Genomic DNA, 26868 nt, shown 5'->3' on the forward strand with positions numbered 1-26868 from the left:
CGCGCGGTCCCCGCACGCGGCAGGGCCGGGCGCGCGCCGCCTCGCGCGGTCGCAGCCGTGACGTGTGCGGGGCAGGGGCGCAGGCGCGGCGCGGGCGGCCGGGGCGGGCGGCGATGGCGGCGGCGCGGTCCCGCGCAGGTACCGCGGGCGCGGCGCGAGGGGCCGGGGGCGCGCGGGCTCCGGCGGCTGCCCCGGAGCGGAACGGGGCCGGGCCGGCCTGGGAGGGGGGCGGCGGGAGGAGGAGGAGGAAGAGGAGGAGGAAGAAGAAGGGGTGGGAAGGCCGCGCTTCCCGCCCGGCCCGGCGCTGCCGCCGCCTCTTCCCTTTGCCTTTCTCCCGTGCGGCGCTTTCCGCCCGGCGGCGGGGCCCGCGCACACGGCCGGGAGCGGAGGCTGCCCGGGGGGTAAAGGAGCTCTGACGGGGCCCGGTGGCGAGCGGGGCCCGGCGGGCGCGGGCCGAGGGCCGGAGGGAGGGAGGGAGGGAGGCAGGGCCGGAGGGAGGCGGTGGGGCCGGTGCGAGGCCCGGCCGTGCTCGCCGGGCTCCCCGCGCTGCCGTGCCCGTGTGCGCCGGGACGGGAACAGCCCGGGGGTAACGCGAGCGGCCTTCTGCCGCCTGCGCTTCCCCGCCGCGGCCCAGCACAGCCGGGGAAAACAAACAGCACATCTAAATTCTTGGTTCCGCAGAGTCACCCTTCCCTTAATGTTCCTGGAAATGGGAACGCGTTTTTGGCCTTTTGAATCGCTTTAGTCCCATTGTTAAGAAGTGGGAGATGGAGGTTGTGCCTTAGGGAAATAAAATAACTTGCTTTACAACTTTCTGTGTTTCGCATAGGCGATGCATATGCCCACGAGGCTTTACGGATGTAAAACTAATATTTTAAGACTCTTTCTTTCTTTCTTTCTTTCTTTCTTTCTTTCTTTCTTTCTTTCTTTCTTTCTTTCTTTCTTTCTTTCTTTCTTTCTTTCTTTCTTTCTTTCTTTTTCTGGTTTTGAGGGTTTTTGTTGATGATGTTGTTTCGGGGTGGTTTTTTTTTGGTCGGGTTCTTTTTATTTTTTTTTTTTTTTCCCCAGAATTAAAATAACCTGACGGTATTTGTTTCGAAGATTGCAACTGCGCTTTATTTTACTAGATTGCAGTTCCAGAAGATAGACACCCAGGAGATTCTACCTTCTGCCATGGCTCAGTTTGGAGGACAGAAAAATCCCCCTTGGGCTACTCAGTTTACGGCCACTGCGGTGTCTCAGCCAGGTCAGTTTACACTCAATGTTTGAACCCTGACATGTAGCAGATTTGGAGATTCTATACTTGGGTATGCACTTCAGAGTGGCACGATGCTAACTAACTTATCTGCAGTCTATTTAAGTGGTTTAAATCGGGAGTTTTTCCCCACAGTAGAGACTTTAAAAGCCGCTGCCTAATAATGTCTGTTGGTTTTTGTTTGTTACTTGGTTTTCTTAAGGGCTGTGAGTGAAATCCCAGGTGAATTTGTATTGATTGTTTCAGTCAATAAATAACGTATCAAGTTACTCATCTCCAAAGATGTGTAAATCAAATTACCTCTTATTAAATTACTTGGTTCTAGATTAAATAATATCATGCCTAGTAAGGCATTACAGATTTTTTAAGTGCTGCCCAGGTTTCATTTCCTGGGCAGCCTGAATCAATGTTTATAAATTATTTTACTAATTTATTTTATTAGTAGATTAGACATAATCCATGTAGTGGAAAATCCTCTGAAATTTGTTATTTGGGTGCGAAGGGGGGCATTTATTTTTTGATGCTGAATTAGAATTTAAAGGTCCCTAAAACCAGAGGTATTGCCCTAATAATGGTAGAGAGATTCCTTTGATTTAGCTAATAAGTGTTATTAATTGCAACCACTGTTTAGAAACCTAGCTGGCTCCATTTTTATATTGATTTACAGCACAGAAAGTTTGAGGCAAAAATGTGAAGCTTGATGCATGATGAATTTTGGTGTTTCCACTTCCAGTTCTGGAGTGCCTTTTGCTTCTGAGTACAAATAGTTTGTTAATTAAATGTTGGAGTTACATTGTGCAGTGTGAAAAGACTTCAGCAAAGCTGTGGTACTTAGAGGGTTCAGGATGTGTGGTTTCTGCAGTTGCTCTGATTTGATATGAAGTTCACACTTTGATATGTTCATTTGATATGATGTCACTCTTCCTTTGTCAGTGGCTTTGTATCTGGCAGCTTAGCAAAGGTTGGGAATGTGTGACATTCTTTGGAGGAGTCTGGGGTGGGAATTTCTCTCCTCTTCTGACTCAGTTTTCTTTCCCAAAGTGAATCCTCAGTCTCCAGATTTTCCCTGGGGGCACTGATCCAATCACACTGTGCATCTTCAGGGAGTGACCACCCACCATGTGCTTCACAGCACATTATCCCGGTGTGCCTTTTCCTCTGTACCCGTTCTGCTCCATTCCCTGCCTGAGCTGTTGCTGTCCCTATGCAGCTGCCCACAGGCGGTTTTTCACTGTTTCTCTGAATAGCTCCCGCTTCCCTTATCCAAATGACACTATCTCCTTCTGTAAGGAAATCCCTAACAGCTGGAAAGGGTTGGGAATGTGGGAGAGAAACTTTGCTTTTGGTTCTCAGACTGGGGGAGATGTTGAAGCAGTCAGAGTGGGAGCACTTGGGCTGTTCTTGATGTGTTGGTTGATGTGACAGCTGATGAATCAGAAATAGTGGGGGAAGGTGGAGGACCAGGTCCATGTCCTGTTCCAGAGGGAAAGCTGCACAAAACCTGCCAAGGGGAGGAGCTGGCATTCATCTTAGAGCTTGCTGAGGTAGGACCAGGAGGGGGCCCTGGAGGAGGGGTGGATGGAGCATGCATCAGCCTCTTACCCATTTTGCTATGCTCTTGACTCTGCTGGTCCAGCCTACTTCTGAGCCTCCTTAAATTAAATACAGTGCAAATGTAACTGTGTAGGACTGGTCAGCATCGGCTGCTGCGAGAGATTTCTCACCTGCTCCATGAGGACAGTATCTGCAGGGATTTATAGCTGCTCATCTGACCCAGCAGCACCTGACTCAAATATGAGAGCCATTAAAGATGTAACATTTGGTTGCACTTTTACATTCTTCCTGTGCTAGCTCCGTGTTCCTTCATGTTCCTAGTGTCCTTTCCTATTCCTGCTGCAATACAGGAATGTCACCATGTCTGCATCCTCTTTCTTGCCTGTGTGCTTTGTTGAACCCAGTCCTTGGGATTCTTCTGCCCAGCTGCTGTTCCAGTACATACTTGTTCCCCTGCTTTTTTAATTAGTTATTTTGATTTATAATACAGAGCACAGGAAGCATCTTTTGGAAGGCAAGCAGTGCTTTTTGGCAGTGCTGGGAGCTGAAGAACAGTGTTTCTGGTGGAGAAACACCCCTTTTGGTGTTGTGACCTTCCAGAGAGGATGTTTTCCTAAGGAGGAGGTGCTGTCAGTGCTCAGGTGTGCTGATCAGCCTCAACCGCTGCTCACCTCTGTTGCACCCAAGAAATTGTGCATATTGGCTTACCCTTGTGAATCTCAGTGTTAACTCATTTTAAAAACATACTTTCAGAGGGTTGGCCAAAGCTGTTATATATATTTATGCATAGCTAGCTGTTTCTATCCAAGTGTCAGGTTCCTTCAAAGCTTTGAGGTGCTTGAGTATGAGGGAAAGAGGTCTCAATTTTTGTAGCACAAGCAACATGATATGTGGTTTTTTTCAAGCTGTCAGAAGAAGTGAATGACGGTGTTAGACATTTTTTGCAAAAAATATCAGTGGTGGGGGTTTGTGTTTTTCATTGTTTTGGTTTAGGGATTTTTTGGTGGATTTTTTTTTTTAATTGCTGATGTGGATGCTGCCTTGGCCATCCCTGGTGAAGAAGTAACTAAATGAGTTAAAGCTCTTAATTATTAAGGTGTGACACGCTAGTTGTAGACTGACATGCTGTGTAATGAAGGGTTCTGGGATCCCTTTGAGAGGGCTTATTAATTACTTTCTGTGGTATTAGAAGAGAGATGGGTAATTCCAGATGCCAGCAAAGATCGATGTGTGAAGAGAAACTCCTACACGTAACACAGTGAATTTTTGTCTACTCCTCATCTCATGCTTTTATGCATCACAAGACTAAAACCAGAATAAATCCCCCACCACGCTGTTTAAGCATTGTTAAAGCATAAATTAAATCATGCCTACTACAGAAAATTACTTTTAACTTGCATAATGATGGGCAAACTCCTGAAATGCCTGTGAAGGAGAATTCCCTCCTCCTCTTTAGCTCTTCATTTTTGGCACCTCTTTGGTTTTTGTCGCAGTGCTTGCCCTGTGCTGTTTTCAGGGTTATGATGAAAAGCCTGGTTTTACAGGACTGTAATTCTGATGGAAGTCCTGGCTCTGCTGTGTTCTGTGATTGGTGCTGTTGTCTTTGCTGTATCTAGGCTTCATTGCATTGGAGTGAAGAGCTGATGAGAGCTGAAGTGCCTGGAGCTCAGTGTCTTGTTATTGCTGGTGGCCCCTGTGAGGTGACTAAAGCAATGTGTAAGAACAGGGTGAGCATGTGGTGAATCTCAACCCACTAAGGAATAGTAGCTGGTGCACACTTTGCTGGCTTGTTGTAAACAGATGTCCCATGACAAATGCACTGAGCCTGCTTTCCAGTGCGTGCCTGTTAAAAGAGTATTTTTGGAGTAGTTTGTGTGGTGTTTGTATTGCAAGAGTGTGAAGCTTAAAGAAACTTGAAAGCCCAAGGTTCCCTAACTTTTATTTATCTTTAGGGTTTAGGAGTAGAAAGAGGGACTCTAAATACTGGCTTTGTGTTTGTTGCAATGTCTAAATGTCTATTCCCTAACCCAGAGCTGCAGCCTAGTACCCCAGCTTCTGCCTGAGCCCTCTCGGCTGCGGTGCCACGCGGTATTTGTTGCCAGTGGGAGTTGTTTGCACTGCAATTGAAGGAAGATATCTCCATCACTGTACTTACTGCCATCATTACAAATCCTAAGATGCTATTGTTTGCCACTGCAGATGCTTGTTTCCAGTAATAGTAATGTGGCAGTCAGATGTCAGCTCCAGACTCAGTCTGATTCATTCTCTGTCTCTTGGTTTTCTGTGTGATTTTTCCTTTTTGTTCTCTTTCTTTTTAACTAGTAATGCAAACTCAGTTGCTAATTCACTGGAGCCTGTTTGACCAAGATGAGTACACAGATGAAAGTCAATCAGAAGAAAGTCCTGGAATACTTCAGGGCAAATCAGTGGGAACACGATGCAGCTTTGAAAAACCTGTTACTACAGGTGTTATCCTTTGAGAGGATCTTGGCTGTCTTTTGTCTTTGCCCTTTATTAATAAGTAAATCTGCAGTGTTGTAGATGATAGATGCCCAGTTAATATTAAATGCTCAAAAAGTGACAGCAGAGATGGCAAAAAAAAAAAAAAATTCTGGTTTTTCTTTAGTTGACCAAATAGGATAAGGGTCTTAGGATGGGCTGGAAATTGCTTGAGATAATTCTGGGCTGTGCTGAAATGGAAATTGCCATAGTGAACCTGAAGAGTTGAATAATCCCAAGATCTGGTGTTGGGAGTAAGCGTTTTTGTGGGTACCATTGATGCAAAAAGTAGGAGAAAACTTGTGAGATTTGCTTTTGATAATGCTTCCCAACTTCATCCCCCTGTGTTGGAGCAACATCATGTATTCAGACTGAATGACAAAAACTGGAATAGTCACACCATGTTCAAAGGTAACAGCATGGAGGAAATTTCTGCACTGGTGGTAATTTCTGTTCGGCCTGTGGAAGTAAGAGGAGAAAGATGAATGCATTGGTTTATTTGCCTTGACTGAGCCAGCAAAGTATTGCAACCAGGGAAAGTGAAAGCTGTCCCAGGGTGCAGCAGCAAAACTTTAGAATTATATTTAAAGGTCTGTTTAAGGTGTGCTATGTGAGACATCGGTGAGGATCCAGTTGAGAGTGACCTGGATGGTCCAAACTGCACATTCAGGTTGAAGCTGGTGATCAAGTAGGAGGCAAGGCTCAAGGCAGTGGAGGGTCTGTCAGGAGAGAAGCCTCAAATTTTGTTTGCTGGCATCTAAAGAAATGCAGATTTTGGAATTTTTCATGGGGAAAGTTAATTAAATGCCGTACACTGCAGAATGCTCAATTTCACTTTTAAAATACTGTTACTTCCTGGAGAGCTTATGTGACAATATTTGATACAGATCATAGTGATAGCAATTATTTTCTGTGCTGTTTATGTATTTCCTGATTCACTACAAAATTTAAAGATGATCAGTGCCATCAACAAAAACTCTGCTCTGCTGGAAAGGGCAGTGTGGTAGGAAGGATTACATTATTCAGGACCTGTTGAGTGGGGGCACAGCATTATGGTAACAATCACCAACTACAAGCAGTGTTTTACTGCATGCCTGGATCAGGGAAGAAAAGCTTTATTTTGCATCAGTAAGAACAGTGTGGAGCACAGACTCTGCAGGAATACTGTAAATCTGTTCCTCATTCCGTTGTGTGTCTTTGATGGCTTTGGAAGAAGAGAGAACTGTGTTAATCTTGGGCATTGCTCAGTTCTGGAGATGGCTGGCTGACCTGTTTTTGCTGGCAGTGTGTTTCCCTGCTGAGTTTCTCTCTGGTTTTATTTAAACATGTGCACTAGACTGATAGTTTATGATCATGAAGTTTTGATCATGCAGCTGCCGATAACTTTTTGAGAAAATCCTGCCAAAGAAGGAGCAGGTTTTCAGATCTCATTTTGCAGGGTTCTTTGTCACCCAAAAGATCCATCTGTAAGTCTTGAGCATACCTTGTTCAGAAGCACAGCCTGTGCATAGCTGCTCCTTATGATTTGCTTATGTTCTGTGGCGAATTAAAAGCTGTCATGACAGTAAAATAAACTAATCTTTCCTTCTAGGCAGTTTGAGTCTGGGCAGCACAAACCCTTCCTGTTAAGAGCTGGAGAGAGCTTGAGTTCCCTTATACATGGGGACTGATTAAACTCTCTGTTGTTCCAAGGCTGTTCCTTCTCCACCAGCCCCCACTTCACCGGAGACAAAGACAGCACTGAGTGGAGCAAAAACTTGCGTGATTTCAGAGGACATGTTCCATAGGCCTCTGTTTCATAGATGCTGTTACAGTAAAGCTTTCTCTTGGCGTTGGATAGAATGAAATGTGTTAATTTGCAGCGCAGCAATCTTCATTTGGCTCATTCAGAACCAGGAATACCTTCAAGAAAGTACACGGGGGTGGGTGCAGCTGTAAAATCATGAGCAGCTCCAGAGAAGGAAATGTAACTGTTCCTCTGCTGTGGGTTACTATTGGTAGATGAATTTAGAAGAGAAACTAAGGGGGTGCAATCCTTTATCTTGAATTTTGGAACTCGATCAATCTCCTCGCTGAGCTCGACCGAGGCGCAAAGCATCGCGCAGCGCGTCCTGCACGAGCCGGGCTGGCTGAGCACTCACTGGCCCTGTTCTCTCCACAGCTGCCCTGGGCGTGCAGCAGCCCTCGCTGCTGGGAGCCTCCCCGACCATCTACACGCAGCAGACGGCGCTGGCAGCCGCGGGGCTGACCACACAGACCCCCACCAACTACCAGCTGACGCAGACCGCCGCGCTCCAGCAGCAGGCGGCAGCCGCGGCCGCGGCCCTGCAGCAGGTAAAGCAAACACAGCGGCCGGCGCTCCCCGAACTTCGTAAAGCTAAAGGATCCAGGAGGAAAGGAGAATGGAAAATGGTGAACATTGCAGTGTGAACCTGTCTTCTCAATGGTGGGGGTTTGGGTTTATAGCTAGCGGAATTGGTCTGCGAAGGTGGGAGTTTGGGCTGTGGAGGAGCTGATTTTTAGCTGTGGAAAGCCCTTTGGGAGAGCGAGTTTTGCTGCATCTAAAATGAGAATCTCCAATATCTCCCATCAGTATATATATATATATCTCCTTTATGGGATTTTGCATGATTCATAATGTGCCCTAAATACTCTTAAGTGTCAGGCTCAACAGAAATTGCTGACTTTAGCTAGAAAGAGAACATCAGGGCCCACTCTAAAGGCTCAGAATATTTGTTACAAAAATAATATATGATGATATTATTAGTTATTTTTTAATTAAAGTTGTTAAATGTTAATTGTTTTTATCTAGAACTTGCTAAGCAGATAAGTTGTATTTGATATTATTGTGGCAATAATTCTCCTGTTTATGAGATATTTTGCTTTTATCTGTTTCAGCAATATTCACAACCTCAGCAGACTCTCTATAGTGTACAGCAACAGGTTTGTCTGATTCTTACTGTGTACATCACAAATAACTTTAAAAATAATGTCAACTGTGTGTCTTGTAGGATTTGTCTCCGACATCATCCTCATATGGGAAGTTGTTAAAGAAACTTAAGTAATATTTTGTGTAGCAAAAGAGAGCTTGAAGTTCATAAACTTGGAAAGATGTACGCAGAATGGAAACCTGCCTACCTTCATGCAAAAACAAATTTTAAATATACATGCTATTCCATGTGTAAATGATTCTCTGCTGAACTTTGCTCCAAACAGGGCCATGTATTTTAACTGCTGGAAAGACGCTGTCCAAAAACGTTCCCTTTTGGATTTTTATTATGATCTTCAAACTTAACAGGATTTTTAAAAAAGAATAAAAGTACAAGGGAATTACATGCCTAAGCTGTTCCAGTTGCCAAAATTTTTTTGGTGTTGCTATTAACTTTCAGTTAAAAAAAAAAAAATTAAGCATTTCTCCTTTCTGAATAAACCTGGGTTATACAATCTTCAAATTAACCCCACAAGCACAGTTTTACAGATGTGCAAACTGCTGAAATGACCAAGCCCTAAAGGACTATTAACTGACTCAGATTAAGCAAAAACTCTTACTTGTAAAGAGGAGGTAGAATTGTACAATTTCCTTAAGCACATAAAATTAATTTATAACTTTATTTATTTTAAGTTGCAGCAACCTCAGCAGACCCTTTTAACTCAGGTTAGTTTGGCTTTATTGTTTGGTCTTCATCCCCAAACACAGATAATGCAAGATTGCAAATTTGTGACATCTTGGTATTTTAATCTGTAAAATGAACTAATCTGAATGGATATTTTATTGGTACAGGTTTATTTTATCCAGATGTTAAAATATGCATAGCCTTGGTTTCAAAAATTAATGGCAACCACTCTTCCTTAATCTTGAAGGGAACATGTGTGTTGATTGTATTTTAATATTTTTTTTTTGTTTGAACTTCAAGTGTCCAGTTGTTTTGCAGTAAATAGCAAATGGGGAAAATCTTTCTCTTCTGTTTGAAGGAATTTAGCAGTATGTGTATAAACAGGTTTAAAAAGAATCTTGCTGAGCTTGACAGGTTTAGAACATGCAGCCATTTAACGCACTGCTAATTGCTCTAGTTCCATTTTCACTTGAACTTTTAAACAGGCTTTGAGAAGGTAAAAATGTTTGACCTGATTTCATTATCTTACCATGTTCTCCTTTTCTAAAAAGGCAAGTACATGAACTGTTGAGTTAGGGAAGGGTTTGTGTCGGCATCAGCCTTTACTGACTTCTACCACTACAGGTGGGGTATAAATGCAGAATGACCTCTGAAGCATTTATTCCTAGCAAAGTTGGGAATTTATCTCCAAGCCCACTCTATGGGTTACCTGTAGACAATAATGCAGTCTTCATGCTTTCTATCTGGACAAGGTACATTCTTGGGGGAAGCTGACTCCTGTAAAAAAGGATAAACAAAGCCAGCCTTCATTGAAAGTAAGAAACGTGTCACCTTCAAAAAAACCCAGCAACCTGACAAAAAACACAAAAACCTTCCACCATCTGAAAACGTCTATTCTAGGTGCTATAGTCACTTTAAACTGCTTTCTCCATGACTAAAGGACCTGTTGTTCCCTGTCAGTCTGCCAGCTGCTTCCAAGATTGAGAGTTGGCTTTGTTTTGCTTGCAGCCAGCAGTTGCGCTCCCGACCAGCCTCAGCCTGTCCACGCCCCAGCCGGCAGCTCAGATCACAGTCTCCTACCCGGCTCCCCGCTCCAGCCAGCAGCAAACACAGCCACAAAAGCAGCGTGTCTTCACTGGAGTGGTGACTAAGCTACATGATACATTTGGTTTTGTGGATGAAGATGTCTTTTTTCAGCTTAGGTAAGCTGTGAACACTTGCCTGCAGATGTACTCTGTGATACTCTCAGTAATCAAAGGTTTAGATGATTGCACGCTAATTCTGTGACTCTGCTGATAGGGCCTGCAAGAGTGTGTTGTTTTCATTCAGAAGGGAAAGTCAGAGATGTTAATAGATGCTAAGTCTGAGGTCCTTCATATGAATTTTTGAGTTTTTTTAATGCAAAGCCCAAAGGTGGGAAAACCAGAGGTTGTTAGCTCCTTGTAATAGGAAATTGCAGAATTTGTGGGTGATTAAAAGCATAAAACCTGCTGTCTGCATGTGTTAACTTGGTAATTTTTGGGGAACTTCTGCCTTAGGGCCAGAGACAGGGAATTGCTAAGTTCCTGTGCATACCTTGAGCTGAAGCAAGTAATACTAATGCTGAATTTGGGGATAGATGCTCTTCCTATGAGCTTTTTTAAATGAACTTTGCCTACTTTCTCCCACCTTTAAATGTAACATGCAAAAAACCTAAGATAGACTCTCACATACGTTTTCTGTAATGTTTGCAGTGCTGTTAAAGGAAAGACACCTCAGGTGGGTGACAGAGTTTTGGTAGAAGCTACTTACAATCCTAATATGCCATTCAAATGGAATGCCCAAAGGATCCAGACCCTCCCAAACCAGGTGAGTGGGGTTACCCAGTGTCCCTGGCAGTGGCTGGCTCTGCTGAAGCTCGCTGCCGACTCGCTGTGTTTGCTGTCAGAACCAGAGCCAGGCGCAGCCGCTGCTGAAGACGCCGCCGGCCGTCCTGCAGCCCATCGCCCAGCAGACCTTCGGGGTCCAGGCACAGCCACAACCACAGTCCCTGCTGCAGGCACAGATCTCTGCAGCTTCCATCACACCTCTGCTCCAGACACAGCCTCAGCCACTGCTGCAGCAGCCACAGCAGAAAGGTGCTCCTTCGGTGCACGCCTTTTTGAGGGGGGGGTCACTCTGATGTTTAGTGGGTGATGGTTGTTTTCCTCTTAATCAGAAAGGTGAAATAATAGCTGAAATAAAATGGAAGGGACTCAGTAGAGTTTTCAGATTGAATATGTCTTCCTGCAGCTCTGTGCAAGGCACATTGCCTGCGGTAGCTTAGAAATCACCTGGTCAGTGAAATCCCCACAGAGTCACATTCATGTTAAGATTTTGTAATCTGAAAGCAAATTCAGTGTAATTTTTGTTCTTTCACAGACAAGTTGGGGAGTTGAAAGTATTAATAGCAGTGCAGTCCTTCAGCATCTTCAGCAGTGTTCCACAAAATCAGGTTTCGCAGTTGTATTGTTAAAGCTGTTACTTCTTGGCTTATTCATTTTGGTTAGCCAGGTTGGCATCTGAGAGAAGAATCACTGCCAGTCATGGCAAATCTAAAACAAAGGTTGTGAATTCTCCTCAACATTGAGTGGCTGAGGAATCAGTGATAGAAGTGATAATATGAGGACTGTTCTTACCACAGTAAAAGCAAGGGTAGATGAACTGAAGCAGAATTGTTTTGCACAAATGCTTACTACAATCTAATTAGTCCTACTTGTTCATTGGTGTTTGGTAGCATTTGCTCCACTTAAATTAGTTGGTTAAATGTCTTGAGACAAAGAAAGTATGTGCTGAGGGACTGATGTATCAGTATAATATATTGATTTAGGAGTAGTTTTTCAGGATGCCAGTTATTTTTATGTATGAATAGCCTTAAAATGAGGATTTTAGTTGTCCTTCAGTTCAATGAGTGTATGTCTTAAGTTTTCAAAAAGGCTTAGCTGTTTATTAAGATGGATTCTATATGCTTAGGTTATATTGGCTTCCATCTCAAGAAGATGCTTTTAAACCAATTTCACTTAACTAGAGTGTCAGTTTGCCTCACTGAAGAAAAGTTTAGGTCTCTTGAGTTTCTTTGGGTAGGTGTTAATAATGGATAAATTTGACTGTAGTGTTAGGTTAGAAAACGTACACAAGTGAAACAGCAGTAAGCAGCAGCGTTTGCCAAGTGTAGGGAGCTGCCCCCTATTCTGTGTTGATGCTGTACATTTTGTTTCAGGTGGTTTGTTGCAGCCCCCAGTCCGTCTAGTTTCACAGCCACAGCCAGCTCGCAGACTAGACCCACCATCCAGGTTTTCTGGGAGGAATGACCGAGGTGGAGACCCCATGCCAAACCGAAAAGATGATAGGAGGTATGTAAACCAGACTGTGATCCAAGCATTCCATAAAGACTTGTCCTCACCAAGAGCTGAGCTGCTTGCCCCAGAGTGAGTCAGCAAGACCCACAAGTGGTGTTACCCTTAAGAATTAGGGAAGAGTTCTTGTCTGCCTGAAAGTAAGGAGTTGTGTAATCAGTTTCTCTCATAAAGAGACTGTACTGAACTTCCCTTGTTTGAGTTGTCTCTGACAGGTGTGGCTTCCGTTGTGCTAGAAATAATTTTGTGTTACCAACTTGCAATAATATTTGTATTTTGTGTGTGTTCTTTAAGTCGTGAAAGAGAGCGGGAGAGACGTAGGTCCCGGGAAAGATCCCCCCAGAGGAAACGCTCCCGAGAGAGATCGCCCAGACGGGAGAGGGAGAGGTCACCGCGGAGACCCCGGCGTGTCGTTCCTCGCTACACCGTTCAGTTTTCCAAGTTTTCGTTGGACTGGTATGTTTATAGTGCCAGATATTTACCTACAGTTCAATTAATCAGCCCACGTTGTGTGTAAGTGGGTGTTGAATGATGATCCTGACTAAAGAAGGGTCAAATATATAATGGCTAACAACCTTGTATGATAAACTTGTTTCAGGTTCTGTGTTACTTTAGAATGCTATTGCAAAATAGCTTTATAATGTTGTTTAATGAGTATTCTTAACATGCAGACACCTGAATTAGAAGAGTGTTTAATAGTAACTTCATCCATGACATTCAAATGTAGTGCTCTTGAGATTTTATATATAGACCATCAGATAGACAGTGGTTGTATTGCCAATTAATATAACTCTTAATGATGTACTTTATTACTGATTCTTTATTGGTGTATCTTTCAAATAATGCTGTGTCTTTCAGCCGTAGCTGTGATATGATGGAGCTGAGGAGGCGTTACCAGAACTTGTATATCCCGAGCGATTTCTTTGATGCTCAGTTTACATGGGTGGATGCTTTTCCTATGTCTAGACCATTTCAGCTGGGAAACTACTGTAATTTCTATGTAATGCATAGAGAAGTAGATCCTATAGATAAGAACGCTGCTGTCCTTGATCCACCTGATGCTGATCATCTCTACAGTGCTAAGGTTTGTATGCTTTTCCACTGATACCACTATTGATTAGAATATTTTTAAACAATAGGGTGCAAAAGTGAGTATAACTGAACTGAAAATATTCTGCAGCCATTTGAGTAAAATACAGTTTTAAACTTTCCAGTAAAAATCTGGTATGTAGAGCTTAAAGAACCATGACTGAAATTCAGTTTGTTTTTCTGGTAGTAGAGCTGTGCCACATTTTGTGTTTACAGAGGCTCCTCCATTCTCTGCACCCAGTTGCAGAGGTGTGATTATAGGAAAGAAATGCAGCTCCTGCAAGGTCTCTGATTTCTTAAGCAATTCATTTTGAGTAGTTAACAGTCTTTTTTATTCCTTCAAGGATACTTTCTGTGCTGTTTGTGTTACTCTGTTCAGTGGTATTTTCTTTCCTTCTTTCCTATTAGTCTCAATATTTATTGAAGTAAATTGAGGTCTGTCTTTAACATAATACTTGCACCACAGATTGCCTTAAAAAATTTAGGCCTGTTTTAATGATAGACTTCAAATGGAACAGGTTTTAGGACAATGTTTTGATTAAGGGGTCTTTTATACATAATTTTTATCCTTGATGTAGCATATCTTGACATTCTGATAAAGAAACACTTAACATACTTGCCTTCTGTGCACAAAAACTGTAAATCGTTTGCTCAAATATCAGACATCCTGGCTTTCCAGTCTGTTTGTGCAGAGCAAGAGTTGCCTTTTTAGAAGAGCTTCCAAACATAGTAAGTGAGAAGGAGCATCCTTTTTTATCATAGACCTGTTCAGGGTATAGAGCAACCTTGTGAGGTTTTGCTGTGTGTATTTGCAAGTTGTGGTCATTATCAGTCATAGTGAGACCTTCACCAGCCTGCTCTGACTTGCACCACAGGTGATGTTGATGGCTAGTCCTAGCATGGAAGATCTCTACCACAAGTCATGTGCTCTGGCTGAGGACCCCCAAGAACTTCGTGATGGATTTCAGCATCCTGCTAGACTTGTAAAGGTAAATATGCTTCAATGCCAGACACTTTTGGCAATAAAGGTTGGTTTTAGAGCTTTACCATTTTTGACAATAAGAGAGGAGCTTGTATACAGCTGAATGATAACTTCATTTTTCCTCTGAAGAGACCTAGCTTATATGTCAATTCTTTTTCCACTTTATAGGAGTTTCACATTTGCTGCTTTGTTCAACTTAGTTAAACTCAATTAACTTTGTTAGCAGCTTTTTACAAGCACGCACTTGTTTTGTGAGGGCTCAGCTGGGAAGAGAATACACAGAATACACATGAAGCAACAGCTAAACAGCTGTTGTGTTAAGTGAAACAGCCATTAAACTGAACAAGCTGTAAGTGCTGGGGTATTTCAGGACAACAGAATTGTTTTCCAGTTAAATTATAAATTATTGCACACAGGAATACTTTCACTCATAGGTATGATGCTCTTGTGGTCTCACCTTGCATAGCTTTTCATCACTTCTAAGCAGGCTCATCTGTAAATGAGTATCAGAGTTAAGAAGCAATTTAAATTACTGTCTGTCTTTTGGGTTAGAGAGCTTGTAATTGCAAAGGAACAAGCCTATACCAATAAACAAACGTGATGGAAAATCTTGAAAGCAAGAATGAGTGATGATGTTTTAAACCTATTCCATTGCTGAAATAACCTGTGGAAAAAAATAACTGAACTCTTTCTTGACTGATTTTCATTTTCAGATTTCAAAATAATTTGAAGGTTTACTCACGGATTTCAATGTGTGTGCTATGAAATATTCTTTGCACTTTGGGAAAATGACTTTTTACCCCTAGCAGGGGAACATTCAGAAGACTCTTTTTGTCTAGTTTTTAGTGGGTATGAAAGGCAAAGATGAAGCTATGGCTATTGGAGGACACTGGTCCCCATCACTGGATGGACCTGATCCAGAAAAGGACCCTTCGGTGCTGATAAAGACGGCAATTCGTTGTTGCAAGGCTCTTACAGGGATTGACTTAAGTGTGTGCACTCAATGGTAAGTACTGTACTGTAAAGCCAAGTACACTGTAGAAATAAATACTTGTCTGTTACCAGGACTTGGAGGGGGAAAAAAAAAGGAAAAAAAAAAAAAAAAAAAGCTGGAAAACCACTTTTTTTCTTTGTCAACTGCTCTTGGTAGTTCAGGTAAACTACTCAAAGGATGTTCTGTTTGGTAATCAGCTTGATTGGTGCCAACTGTGCTGAATACTGCATTAAGAACTAATTAAAAAATGTGGGTTTATTTTGACATGTTATACTGTAATTTTTTTTTAATGAATGTGCGTTGAAAATATTTTTCATTTTGTGCATAGCTGGAGAGGATCGTCAAGAGAACTTCATTTCATTGTTCTTTTGTTATAAATAAATAGCCGTTTGTTATACAGCCATATTTTCTCTTGATGACTTTCTGTCCTGCATTAACACTCACTTTAGTTGTACTAATACCAGGAAAGCCTATTGTATGCTAAATTTGAAGTTCTTCAACAACTTCTTTTTGCACATAAAACCTACTTGGGCTAAACAACAAGTTGTATAAAAAGCATTTTGTTGGTTTTCCTCCTTTTCAGTTGCGATACCTTTTTACGAGCGTGCCAAAAGAGAAAATATGGCTTCCATAATTTTTTTCTTTAGATAAACCTCAAGGTCTTGCAGCAAAATTTCTTTACTTGATGTGCTACAAGTGATCTAGGCTCTTTAAAATGTATTGTAGAATTTTTTTTCCAACATGCTTCTTCCCTTGCAACAGGTACCGTTTTGCAGAGATTCGCTACCATCGCCCTGAGGAGACCCACAAGGGGCGTACAGTTCCAGCTCATGTGGAGACAGTGGTTTTATTTTTCCCGGATGTTTGGCATTGCCTTCCCACCCGCTCAGAGTGGGAAACCCTCTCCCGAGGATACAAGCAGCAGCTGGTCGAGAAGCTTCAGGGTGAACGCAAGGAGGCTGATGGAGAACAGGCACTGAACGCTAATCCCTTTTTCTATTTCTGCTTCTCACAGGCACAGGAACACAGGCACAAAATGCACACCACATACTACACAACATACATACACAGGAGGAACATAACTGGTAACAATGACTGGTAAACCAGCTTTCAGCAGTGTAGTGAATGTTGCTTTTTATTTTTATTTCAGCTAGTTCACTAACTTTAAACGTGTATGCTGATATCACAAACGGAATTAAATTGTGCTTATGATGCGCAGAAAATTTTTTATCGTAGACGTAGTTGCTGGAATCTGGGACCAGTTGTTGAGTGAGATTCAGTTTATGAATAGCTGTCTTCAAACATTTTGCCATTTTCTGAAATTTCTAAATTCTCTCTTGTGGCCAGTTCTAATTGTGATATTTGAAATTGAACAAACACTAGTCTGAAACATCTGAATTTCAGGCCATGTGGCTGATCAACATCTTGGCAGAAGGGAAGGTCTGACTGAACAAAGAGTAATTTGGGGGATTTAAGATGTGGGGGAAGATGACCCACTGTGTGGTTACTGGAGACCAGCAGTGTCTGTGTAACCCCAATATCCTTTGTGGTGTTGCTTATCACCCTTTTGTGTTCCACAGATCTGGCTTGTATTGGCTGAGTGGCACTGTGATCATTTATAAAGTGGTAGAATGTGTGTGTGAACTTGTCTAAATAATAACTTTAGGAGAAGACTATCTGAAACAGTTGTGACCTTGCACAGATCAGCAACAGAATTTTAAAAATAACTGAAATACTTTCAAGCTTTCTGAATGATAATTTCTTAATTTTATTTGTCAGGATGAAGAGGAGAAGGACGATGGAGAAGCTAAAGAGATCTCTACGCCTACACACTGGTCTAAACTGGATCCAAAAACAATGAAGGTAACAAACACTTCTTAAAATTTGGCTCCATTGTATTTTTTCACTTTTAAGAATGACCTGAATTGCAGCTGTATATGTTCCCTTAATTGAGCAAAAAAGGGGTTCAGAAGTCTTTTGCTGAATTTGTAGGCACTGGATGTGGTATCACAGTATGCAGGGATGACTCCTGGTTACAGTCAGTGAATACCGCTAATTGAATCTATTCTGAACTTTATACAATTAAAGGCTATCACAAATGATACATTAACTGGAAAATGAGAGTTCGGCTGTAATCTGCCAGATTACAAATTACATTAAAAATGTAGGGTCTAAAAAATACATTTTTATACAATTACTGCCTTTTTAAACTAAATCAGGAAACATAATAAAAAAATTCCTTGAAAGCAACAGTGAAACTATTTTACTCTTGCAAAATCCTTTCTCTGCCTCTGTGAAAAGTTCCTCAGCAAGAAGTTTCTTTGTGGAAAACATCACTTTAAATGTAATATGTTTTTGTTATCAGTAACTATTAGCGTTTTTCAGCACATGTTTAAAAAAATACAGTTGACTTCTCAGTGCTGCTGAGTTTTTTCCTCACTTTCTCTACTAAACAAATGTTTTGTGTTGTCACTGCTTGATACCACTCACAAAACTTTTATTTATCAGGTAAATGACCTTCGCAAAGAGTTAGAAAGTCGAACCCTTAGCTCTAAGGGACTGAAATCTCAGCTGATAGCTCGACTTACAAAGCAGCTGAAAGTAGAGGAACAAAAGGAAGAGCAAAAGGAGCTGGAGAAATCTGAAAAAGAAGAGGAGGAGGAGGAGGATAGGAAATCCGAAGATGATAAAGAGGTTAGGATTTGGACATACTTGGTTTAACTCCATAGTTTCCATTAAATATATGAAACATTTGTATAAATATGCATAAACATAAAAAGTAGAGGCATGTGCCTGCTTGTGCTTGGATTTTGTTGTTACAGGTGACTTACTGGGAACTTTTGCTGTGCCTTGAGCTGCTGAACTGGGAAGAAATCTTGGCCAAATCAGCTAAATCAGCTTAAATGTGCAACTGCACTAGGGCATGTGAATTAATGTTTGACTTTAAATGTAAGGAAAAATAAATCCCAGCCTTCTGAGAATAGCCATGCTCAAAAAAAGTGAGCAAGGCCTTAATTCCTTAAACCTACATGAAAAGCAGTTGCTTGGTTCTGTTGGCCTCTGTGTCTCAGTCCATCTTCTTCACGTGGCAGATGGTTTGCTTGGGTTTGTTTTCCCTTATTATGAAGCTTTATTTTTTTCCTTTTGGATACTTGCTGTGCATTGGAGTTTCTCAGTTTTGCAGTTTGTAGTTGCAGTGCTTAGCCTGGTTTGCTGTTTCACAAAAATAAACAAAATCTGTGCAGTAAGCTCAAAGCTCAACCACAGAAAAGGGACAGAATTGTCTGGAGAATGGTTTGTGCTTCAGTAGCTTTTAAACCTGCCTTTTTGTGTGTTACCTGGTAACCTGTATGGGGTGATTGGAAGTTTTATATTTTGATATATCTCTGTAAACCTTGCTGAGGGAGGAAAGGCCATGTGCTTGCTAATTCTGTCAGCTGCTGCCTTCTCCCACAGCTTGGATGGGGTTCAACTAGCTTGGGTTTCTTGCCACAGCTTTCTTTAGCATTGGAGGGGAGCTGTGATATTGTGCTGGCTTTTTATAAAGCACAAGCTCTGCCATGATTTTTTTTGTAGTCAAGAGACTTAAGTATTTTTCTCTTGGCAATCAGTAAGATGGTGGCATTTTACCTTTTTGTAACCCTTAGTTTCATTTTTGTCAGGTAGATTGCATTTCCCATAATCAAGAGTTAAGTAAAATTGTCATCTGGTAATCATTAAAGCTGTGTTGGGTGTCTTTGGAGAGATGAGGTTTCTTTTCCTTTATAAGGAGCAAACAGCTTGCTGTGCTGTACAACTGTGCATTGCTCTCAACAGCTTAGGCTTTCCTCAGAGCAGTGAGTCCTAAAAACTAATGTAGGGGCTGAAAGTTGAGCTTTGGACTATGCCTCATGTTGGTTTTTGGTTCATTTTTAGGAAGAGGAAAGGAAACGCCAAGAGGAGCTGGAACGTCAGCGGCGGGAGCGACGCTACATCCTGCCGGATGAGCCGGCCATCATCGTGCACCCAAACTGGGCAGCAAAGAGCGGCAAGTTTGACTGCAGCATTATGTCTCTGAGTGTTCTTCTGGACTACAGATTAGAAGATAATAAAGAACATTCCTTTGAGGTAACTCAGCTCTGCTACTTCCAGTTAGCTGTTCTAGTTTGTTTTTAATTTTTGTGTAAAAATTTGTAAATTTCTGAGTCTTCAGTACATGGTACAATAGCAGTGGAGTCACTGCACGGTATCCAGAGGAATACACAGATTTTCAGACACCAAATGGAATTTGTAAAGCTGTTTAAGGATTCCATATTCAGAACAGATAGTGAGAAATCTGACACTCCATAAAATTCTGATATGATGCAAGTTGTTAAGATGGCACCTCATAGCGATTTTATCATTATTATATACAGTTTTAATACATGGTTTAAAACTTTTTATCGCTTCTCTTTTCTTTCTTCTTTATGTTACAGGTATCGTTGTTTGCAGAACTCTTCAATGAAATGCTTCAAAGAGATTTTGGTGTCAGAATTTACAAAGCACTGATTTCTCTCCCAGAGAGAGAGGACAAAAAGGACAAAAAAAGCAAAAAAGATGACAGAAAAGAAAAAAAAGAAGAAAAAGATGATGAAACGGATGATCCAAAACCTAAGAGAAGAAAATCTGGAGATGATAAAGATAAAAAAGAAGAGAGAGATGAGAAGAAGGTCTGCAGTTAGCTCATATGCAGTTCTAGCCTATCTGGATCAATATTAAAGTGTTTCTATTTCAATTTTACATTATTGCTTTCAAAAACTCAGCTCTTATAATGCTAGTTAATTGATTTGACTTTCTGATCTATTAAAATATGCTTCAATTATATTCAGTAATTTTAAAAAATACAGATTTATATTTAATATAATATAAATTATATTAATGTAATATAAAATAATGTATATTTTAACACTCAGCTGTATCACATAGATTCATATCTGTGTTGTTAGGTGACTACGCAGAAATGTAGCCAAATTTTGAGTGACTGGTAGTAAGGTTCTTACTTTGCTGCATTTTGATTCTGACTAGATAAATATTTAGGAACTTCTGTTACAGAGGGAAGATAAAAGGAAAGATGATTCTAAAGATGAAGAAGAAACAGAAGATGACAATAATCAAGAGGAGTATGATCCAATGGAGGCAGAAGATGCTGAGGACGAAGATGAAGGTATCTTGAACTATGAATTCTGTGACTTTTCACAAATTCTTTTTTATCATCACTGATTATGTTCTTTCAAGCTGGAGAAAGCGCTGGAACTAGACAATTCAAAATTTCATTATAAAACTAATTTTATTTTAGTATTTCTGACCACTTCTACATAAAATGTAAGTACCTTTACGCCTAGGCATTGTGTGAACGTAGTTAATATAAAGTAGCTGTGGTGCTCTAAGTAAGGCATGCATATAGAAGTGGTTTTATTTTTTTCAGAATGCAGACCACTCGCAACTCCCATTGAAGTCAGTAGGAGATGTGAGTATTCAGCACCTCTGAAAAACCAAGCCACTTTTACATGCCTAACTTCTTACTCCTCAGTTCTGGAATGTCATCCTGGTTTTGCTAGGGCAGAATGTAGTGTGGGTGCTCTTTAGCCCATGTTACAAGAAGTTGGTTTTGTTTGGGTAGAGTTGTGTTAGCCTGAAGAAACAGGGAAAGGGTCTGGAGGACTTTGCAGGCAACGAGAGCAGCTCCTTCCCTGCTCAGAGATTCAGAAAACATCATGCCTGCTTTTGGTTTGTACTTTGGGGTAGTTGCCTTTCTGTGGAGAGGTTTTGCTAAAGATGTGGGTTTGAACCGTGTGAATATTGCAGTCCCAGCATTTTCAGTTGTATTTTTGGCAGAGTACTGCACCAGCCTTAAAAAACTGATGCTAATCTGTGGTTTCCAGAATAACTCAGATTTGCTTATAATTTGTCTGTAAGAGTGGCCCGGACTTGTCTGTCCTGTACAAGTGCTGCTGCTTCCCACAATCCTTGTGCCATTCCCAGACAAGAGTTGCTGAGAAAACCCAACCTGCATGGAGGTGCAGGAGAAAGCGATTGGTTCCCAGAAAAGAGTTGGTAAAATTAGCCAAGTGTCGTAATACATAGTTTTTTTTCAAAATTTTCTTCACAAGGAAGGTGAGCTTAAAGCAGGATTTGGTACATGATTTTCTGACCCAAGACTTGCACATAAGATACAGAGCTGCTTGCCATCCCAGCAGCTGCCTCATCCTTTCCTCTCTTTCAGTCTGGTTTTGCTGTACCACCTACATTCAGACAAAAAACCTTCCATTTGTAATTCACATCTAATAAATTATGTGATCTGTAACTTCTTGGAGAATCTAAGTCATAGGAAGAGTAATCTCCCACTCAACATGAGTATAAACACATGGTTTTAATTACATAGTTTATATGGGTTTTATTATATGAAATATTTGAGAGTAAATAATGCTGAATTTGAATAGGAATAACCATAGCTGAGTGCAGACTCTGCCAAGCCTCATTAAGGAGAATTGTGGTAATTTCCTGCACACCACTTAAATAGATGGAGATACTGGCAGAACTCATTTTGGCCTAATTAGCATTTGTTTCAGCTCTTCTGTCCTGTGTGTGAAACAAGCCTAGGGAAAAGATTATAAATGGCTTATGTAAAAATAAGACTAGAGAAAAATCAGAATTTAACAGAGCTCACTTCAATGCATTTTTTATTATTTTTCAGGGAAGCATATTGCAGATGTTTCGGGATGTTTGTTATGTGGACTTTTCTAGTGGCCACATGTGCTTTGGTAACGGTTTGCTGTGGGTATTTTGAATTTTCTTTCTGTTTTGCAGACCGGGATGAAGAAGAAATGAACAAACGGGAGGACAGAAGAGAGGGAAATAAGCATTGTAAAGAGAGGGCGTCTAAAGATAAAGTAATTAACACCTTTCTTAACAACTGCATAGACCTTATTAGAGGTGTCCTAATTACAGCTTAGCTTTATTTTTGTTATAAGACCCGTTTTTTCCTTTGAAAATAGCTGTTAAGTAAAGGATTGAGGGCAGAAGACATGTTTCCTATTTTATAATGAGGTTAATACTATGACCATTTTTACATACTAGCATGAACAAAAAGAAATTGTGTCTACCAGCTATTACTATTCGTTGTGGTGTATTTCTTTTAAATATTGAAAGATTACTTGTCATATATTGCTTAAATTAGTCTTAAATAATGTGATCTAAGTAGGTAAATGCTAGTAATATTAATTACTTGACTGAACAATAAAATGAACAGAGAAAAAACTTTTGTTAAGTGAGAAGTTGGTGTGTTTTTGGAATGGTATTTTAACTCCCTAATGATCTCATAATCAATTTTTTGTAGGAGAAAGACAAGACCCAGATGGTGACTGTTAACAGGGATCTCCTGATGGCTTTTGTTTATTTTGATCAAAGTCATTGTGGATACCTTCTGGAGAAGGACATGGAGGAGATCCTGTACACTCTTGGACTTCACCTGTCACGTGCTCAGGTTTTGTATACTACTAAAAATCTTCCAAACTGTTACAGGGATGTTTTAAGTGGGAGAAATGTAATTTAGCTTCTAAAGGCTTTGCTTACATACCTGATCTCTTATTTTTATGCAGCCACTTCATATCTACAATGAAATACTGGTTCAATATTTTGTAAATTTTCTTGGAGTGAAAAGATGAAGTTTGCAGCTTATAATATGCCCATACTGTATATGTAGCTTTTGTCTCAAACTTGTATTTATTCTTCTCCTAGTTTGTTTGCATTGTAAGCCCTAGTATGTTAAAGTTCAAAAAGTGATGCAATTTCTTTTAAGTTTTCCAAGCTAAAGCATTCTTGTTTAGGTAACAGGATGTCTGAGTATTAAATACCACTATTATTTTTTTCCCTTGGCTGTGTTGTAGGTCAAGAAGCTGCTTAATAAAGTAGTGCTTCGAGAATCTTGCTTTTACAGAAGACTAACAGATACTTCTAAAGATGAAGAAAATCAAGAAGAGTCTGACGAGCTACAGGAAGATATGTTAGGTGGGTTTTTTGGGGTGGTTTTTTTTTGCCATGAATTTCCAGAGAGTTATTTCTATGGGAATGATGCTGAGAGTTCTGAGGAACTGGGTTTCTTGCAGAAACTAATTGAGACAGTTTGGAAAAGTAAATCTTTTGCAGTTCAAAAGTAACAGTGTTTGTGCTTCCAACGCATAATGTTGCAACTTTAGGATAAATCTTAATATCTTGGAACAGGAAAGAGGACAAGGTTAATGTTCTACACTGATGAACATCATTTCTCATTGTTAGTTTTGAAGTCAGGAGGCTCAGAGCTGCAGGAAGTAGAATAGAGCTGAGTTTTTAAGAGAAATTCCTGCAGGAAAGAGGCATAGAATGATGCCTTGAAAAAGAGAATGCTTCTTTTTGGCAGGGAGCAGAATTAGGGTCAGGGAAAGGAGAGAAATGTGAGGGATAGTGCAGCAAACTTGTATTTGTCCTCATGAGAAGTTTCTGAGGCTGGTCACTAAGGAATGAGGATTATTTCCTGGTGCTGCTGACCCCACTGCAGGGAACCGCCTGCTGCTGCCGTCGCCCGCTGTGAAGCAGGAGAGCAAAGCCGCGGAGGAGAACGTCGGGCTCATCGTCTACAACGGAGCCATGGTGGACGTGGGCAGCCTTCTGCAGAAGCTGGAGAAGAGTGAAAGGGTGCGGGCAGAGATAGAGCAAAAGCTGCAGCTGCTGGAAGAAAAAACAGGTGGGATGTTGCTTTGAAGGTAGTTCTTCTTACAGGGGTGCAAGACACTGAGACTTTTTAAGTAGATAAATCAATTTGGGTAATATTTGTGACTTAAGTTTTCTTCAAGACTTGAAATGTAGTCAGAATTAAGTATTATCAAATGATAATTCAACGCTGTTTTTAATGTTCTTTAAAAATAAGTATTATGGTGTTGCACACAAATAGAATATTAAGATGCAAAGTGCACAGAGTTGGAAGTGACTTGATGTTTTCATTTCTTCCCTTCCTAAGATGAGGATGAAAAAACTATACTGCAACTGGAGAATTCTAACAAAACGCTATCTGCGGAGCTCAAAGAAGTAAAAAAGGACCTTGGCCAGCTGCAAGAAAATTTGAAGACCTCAGATGATAAAAAATTGCAATTTGAGGGTCAGCTGAATAAGACAATCAAAAATTTAGCTACTGTTATGGATGAAATACAGAGTGTTCTCAAACAGGTTAGAATTATCTCATTCCATTTTTTTTATTGTTGTCATCTACAAACTTCTGTAGAATAATTACTGGAACAAGCATTTCAATATAAAAACAATTTTGACATGAACTCAGGGCAGCAGTATCTTAACATATATAGAGAAGAAGCTTAATGTTTGATTATTTAAAGGTAGCAAACTAAATATGTATTTTTCTTTACCTGCAACATATGTTCCTGTGTTCAATGTTTTTAAAAAGGTATAAATATTAATGTAGATCTCAAACTGTCTCTTTTCCTGTCCTGATCTTGTCCATCCTCAGCAGTCCAAATCTACTCCTCTGTTTGACTGGTCAAGAGTACTTTTTCAAGGCAGAATTCAACTATTTTAGTATGTGAGAGTATCTCAGTAAAATGAGTTTTAAGCAAAACATAGAAGCTCCAGAGCATTTCTACCCCTCAGTTTTTCAGGAAGATCCTGGAATTGGTTATAACTAAACTGAGTAGGATACCAGTTCTCATGAGAAATAAAGCTTGTACAATTCCTCTCACTCTCTCCCTTTTTCCTTTTAAAGGACATCGTGAAGAACGAAGAAAAAGATCAGAAATCCAAAGAAAATGGAGCAAACGTATGATAAACTGCTGCTGTTTAGAAGAATGGTGTTACATAATGTAATATAAATCATGATACCAGAATGTATGGGAAGTGATGCATGTTCGATTTTAGTAGTATAAATATCTTAGGTTCCAAAAGATGTATAAAGTTTTATGAATGTGAGTGTCTGCTCCAGAAGATTGCTTGTAATTCTTAGCATTCAATTTGAGACACTCCTCAAGTGAAAATAATTTTGCATCGCGAAAAGTTTTAGGATGAACTTTGTTATAGTTTTAACCCTAATAAAGTTCATCAACATAATGAACAGTAGCAAGTATTTAATTACCAAATGTTTTTCATTGAAGTCTAGTGAAATCAAAATTTTCATTATTTATAGACTTGCCATTTTTAGGTTTTTGTCTTTATTTTGGTCTAATTAGTCTTTTTAAATTCAAATATAAATCACAAAATAGCATGCTGCTTAATTTTACAAGTAAAGATTTTTTTTAAAAAAAAGCTTCTTGGATTATTTTTTTGTTTTGTTTTGGTTTTTGTTTTCACTTGTCACAACTTTTTTTCCCTTCCATATATAACTTTCTTCCCCAAAGCTGCTTGTATTAAAGCCTTGTAATATACAGTAGTTTGGATGAGTTAAGAAAGCAATAGAAAAAACCTACCAAAATACTGGTAGGGTTGTGAGATTTATATGAAAATACATGGGCCTGTTTTAAATGTGTGTCATTTGTATTCATTAAATTGTTCTTATCTTTGGATTAATATATATATATACTCCTTTTTAATAACAAATGCAGTATATTAAGAGGTACAGTTGGATACCAGGCCAGTAGATGTCAGAATAATGCCTTACATGGAGAAAAAGCTGCCAGTGTGAACTGCCTTGGGTTAAATTTGGACTGACAAAGTGTGTCATAACTGCTAAGCCTTTAGTCCAACAAAAGAAATGGCTCCAAAAGTATCTATACTGCATACTGTAATTACAAAGGAGAGGGACAGTTTGTTGAGAATGGGTCAGACAGCCTTTCTTTGTGTTCACAAATCACTAGAGATTGAAACTCATGAGTTAATGTGACTTCCTTGTCAAAGGCAATTTACTCAAAGAATGTGAAATATCAACAGTTGTATTTTGGTGCAACTTTCAGGAAAATTAAGGGGTTTGAAAGTTGGGACAGCAGTGTTCTCTTAGAGAAATGGTTAATTTTAGCAGATGTTTTCTTTTTTAGCCTAGATGTCCTAGGTAACTAAATACCTGTTAGGAAAGTCCAAGTGCCATAATATGTATGAATAACCTACATGGAAACTCATGTAGCTTTAATGAGATACACATTAAAATGCCTGAATTTATGTTCAAAAGAGTCTAAGCTGGTGCTTTTATCACTTACCTTTCTTGGCTCTTTTGGAGCTAGACAAGTGAAATATCTTTAATTAAAGTAACATGCATAAGCTTCCCCCTCATTCATCTCATTTGAGCCATTGTATAATACCTGAACTCTTCACAGTCAAGCAGGAAATACTATAAAAACACTAATTGTATATAAATACACAGAAAATACATGTTTTAGAAATTGGGAGATAACATCTCAGAATGATTGAATGAGGATGGTGATAAATTTATCTTCTAAAAAGCATTATCTGTGGTGTACAGATGGTGTTAAATTCTTTTGTAATCAGATTATATTTTTCACCTTTACCTTTGTACAGATTGT

General features: G+C 40.2%; 1 protein-coding gene, 1 long non-coding RNA gene and 1 other non-coding gene across 27 annotated transcripts in view; 2 read left to right on the forward strand and 1 right to left on the reverse strand.

Annotated features, from left to right (window-relative positions):
• Positions 1–38: 38 nt before the first annotated feature.
• Positions 39–26515, forward strand: CCAR1 (cell division cycle and apoptosis regulator 1). Of its 19 annotated transcripts, none has more exons than XM_086900151.1 (26): positions 48–138; positions 1128–1246; positions 7470–7642; positions 8207–8251; positions 8931–8963; positions 9931–10124; positions 10656–10770; positions 10850–11039; positions 12161–12293; positions 12591–12752; positions 13155–13380; positions 14261–14374; positions 15207–15373; positions 16124–16334; positions 17141–17224; positions 17870–18055; positions 19277–19468; positions 19816–20049; positions 20432–20543; positions 20805–20846; positions 22187–22269; positions 22716–22862; positions 23266–23386; positions 23913–24098; positions 24372–24577; positions 25125–26515. In XM_086900151.1, exons 2-26 carry the CDS (start codon positions 1174–1176, stop codon positions 25182–25184), a joined length of 3489 nt encoding a protein of 1162 aa, XP_086756277.1. In that variant the 5' UTR covers positions 48–138; positions 1128–1173; the 3' UTR covers positions 25185–26515. The 19 variants fall into 19 exon arrangements, with proteins under 19 accessions (XP_086756281.1, XP_086756286.1, XP_086756277.1 ...); XM_086900145.1 differs by having other exon boundaries at positions 69–138; positions 7470–7720; XM_086900154.1 differs by having other exon boundaries at positions 69–138; positions 8937–8963.
• LOC111931500 (uncharacterized) overlaps positions 6390–26868 on the reverse strand; it is a 45152-nt gene continuing 24673 nt past the window's right edge. For 2 of the 7 annotated variants that reach the window (XR_015289982.1, XR_015289980.1), the window contains one exon: positions 22032–24082. This is a non-coding gene — a long non-coding RNA (uncharacterized LOC111931500). Of the gene's footprint in view, positions 7686–9497; positions 9700–10784; positions 11136–13299; positions 14861–21747; positions 21976–22031; positions 24083–26868 lie in introns of those variants that run through there. The other 5 variants (XR_015289984.1, XR_015289985.1, XR_015289987.1 and 2 more) reach the window with 5 other exon arrangements.
• On the forward strand, positions 14992–15055 carry LOC111931608 (small nucleolar RNA SNORD98). Its single transcript, XR_002865685.1, has one exon. It is a non-coding gene; the product is annotated as a small nucleolar RNA SNORD98 (small nucleolar RNA).

Source organism: Cyanistes caeruleus, chromosome 8 (genome assembly GCF_971803275.1).
Source record: "Cyanistes caeruleus chromosome 8, bCyaCae1.hap1.1, whole genome shotgun sequence".
In the NCBI taxonomy this organism is placed as follows: domain Eukaryota; kingdom Metazoa; phylum Chordata; class Aves; order Passeriformes; family Paridae; genus Cyanistes; species Cyanistes caeruleus.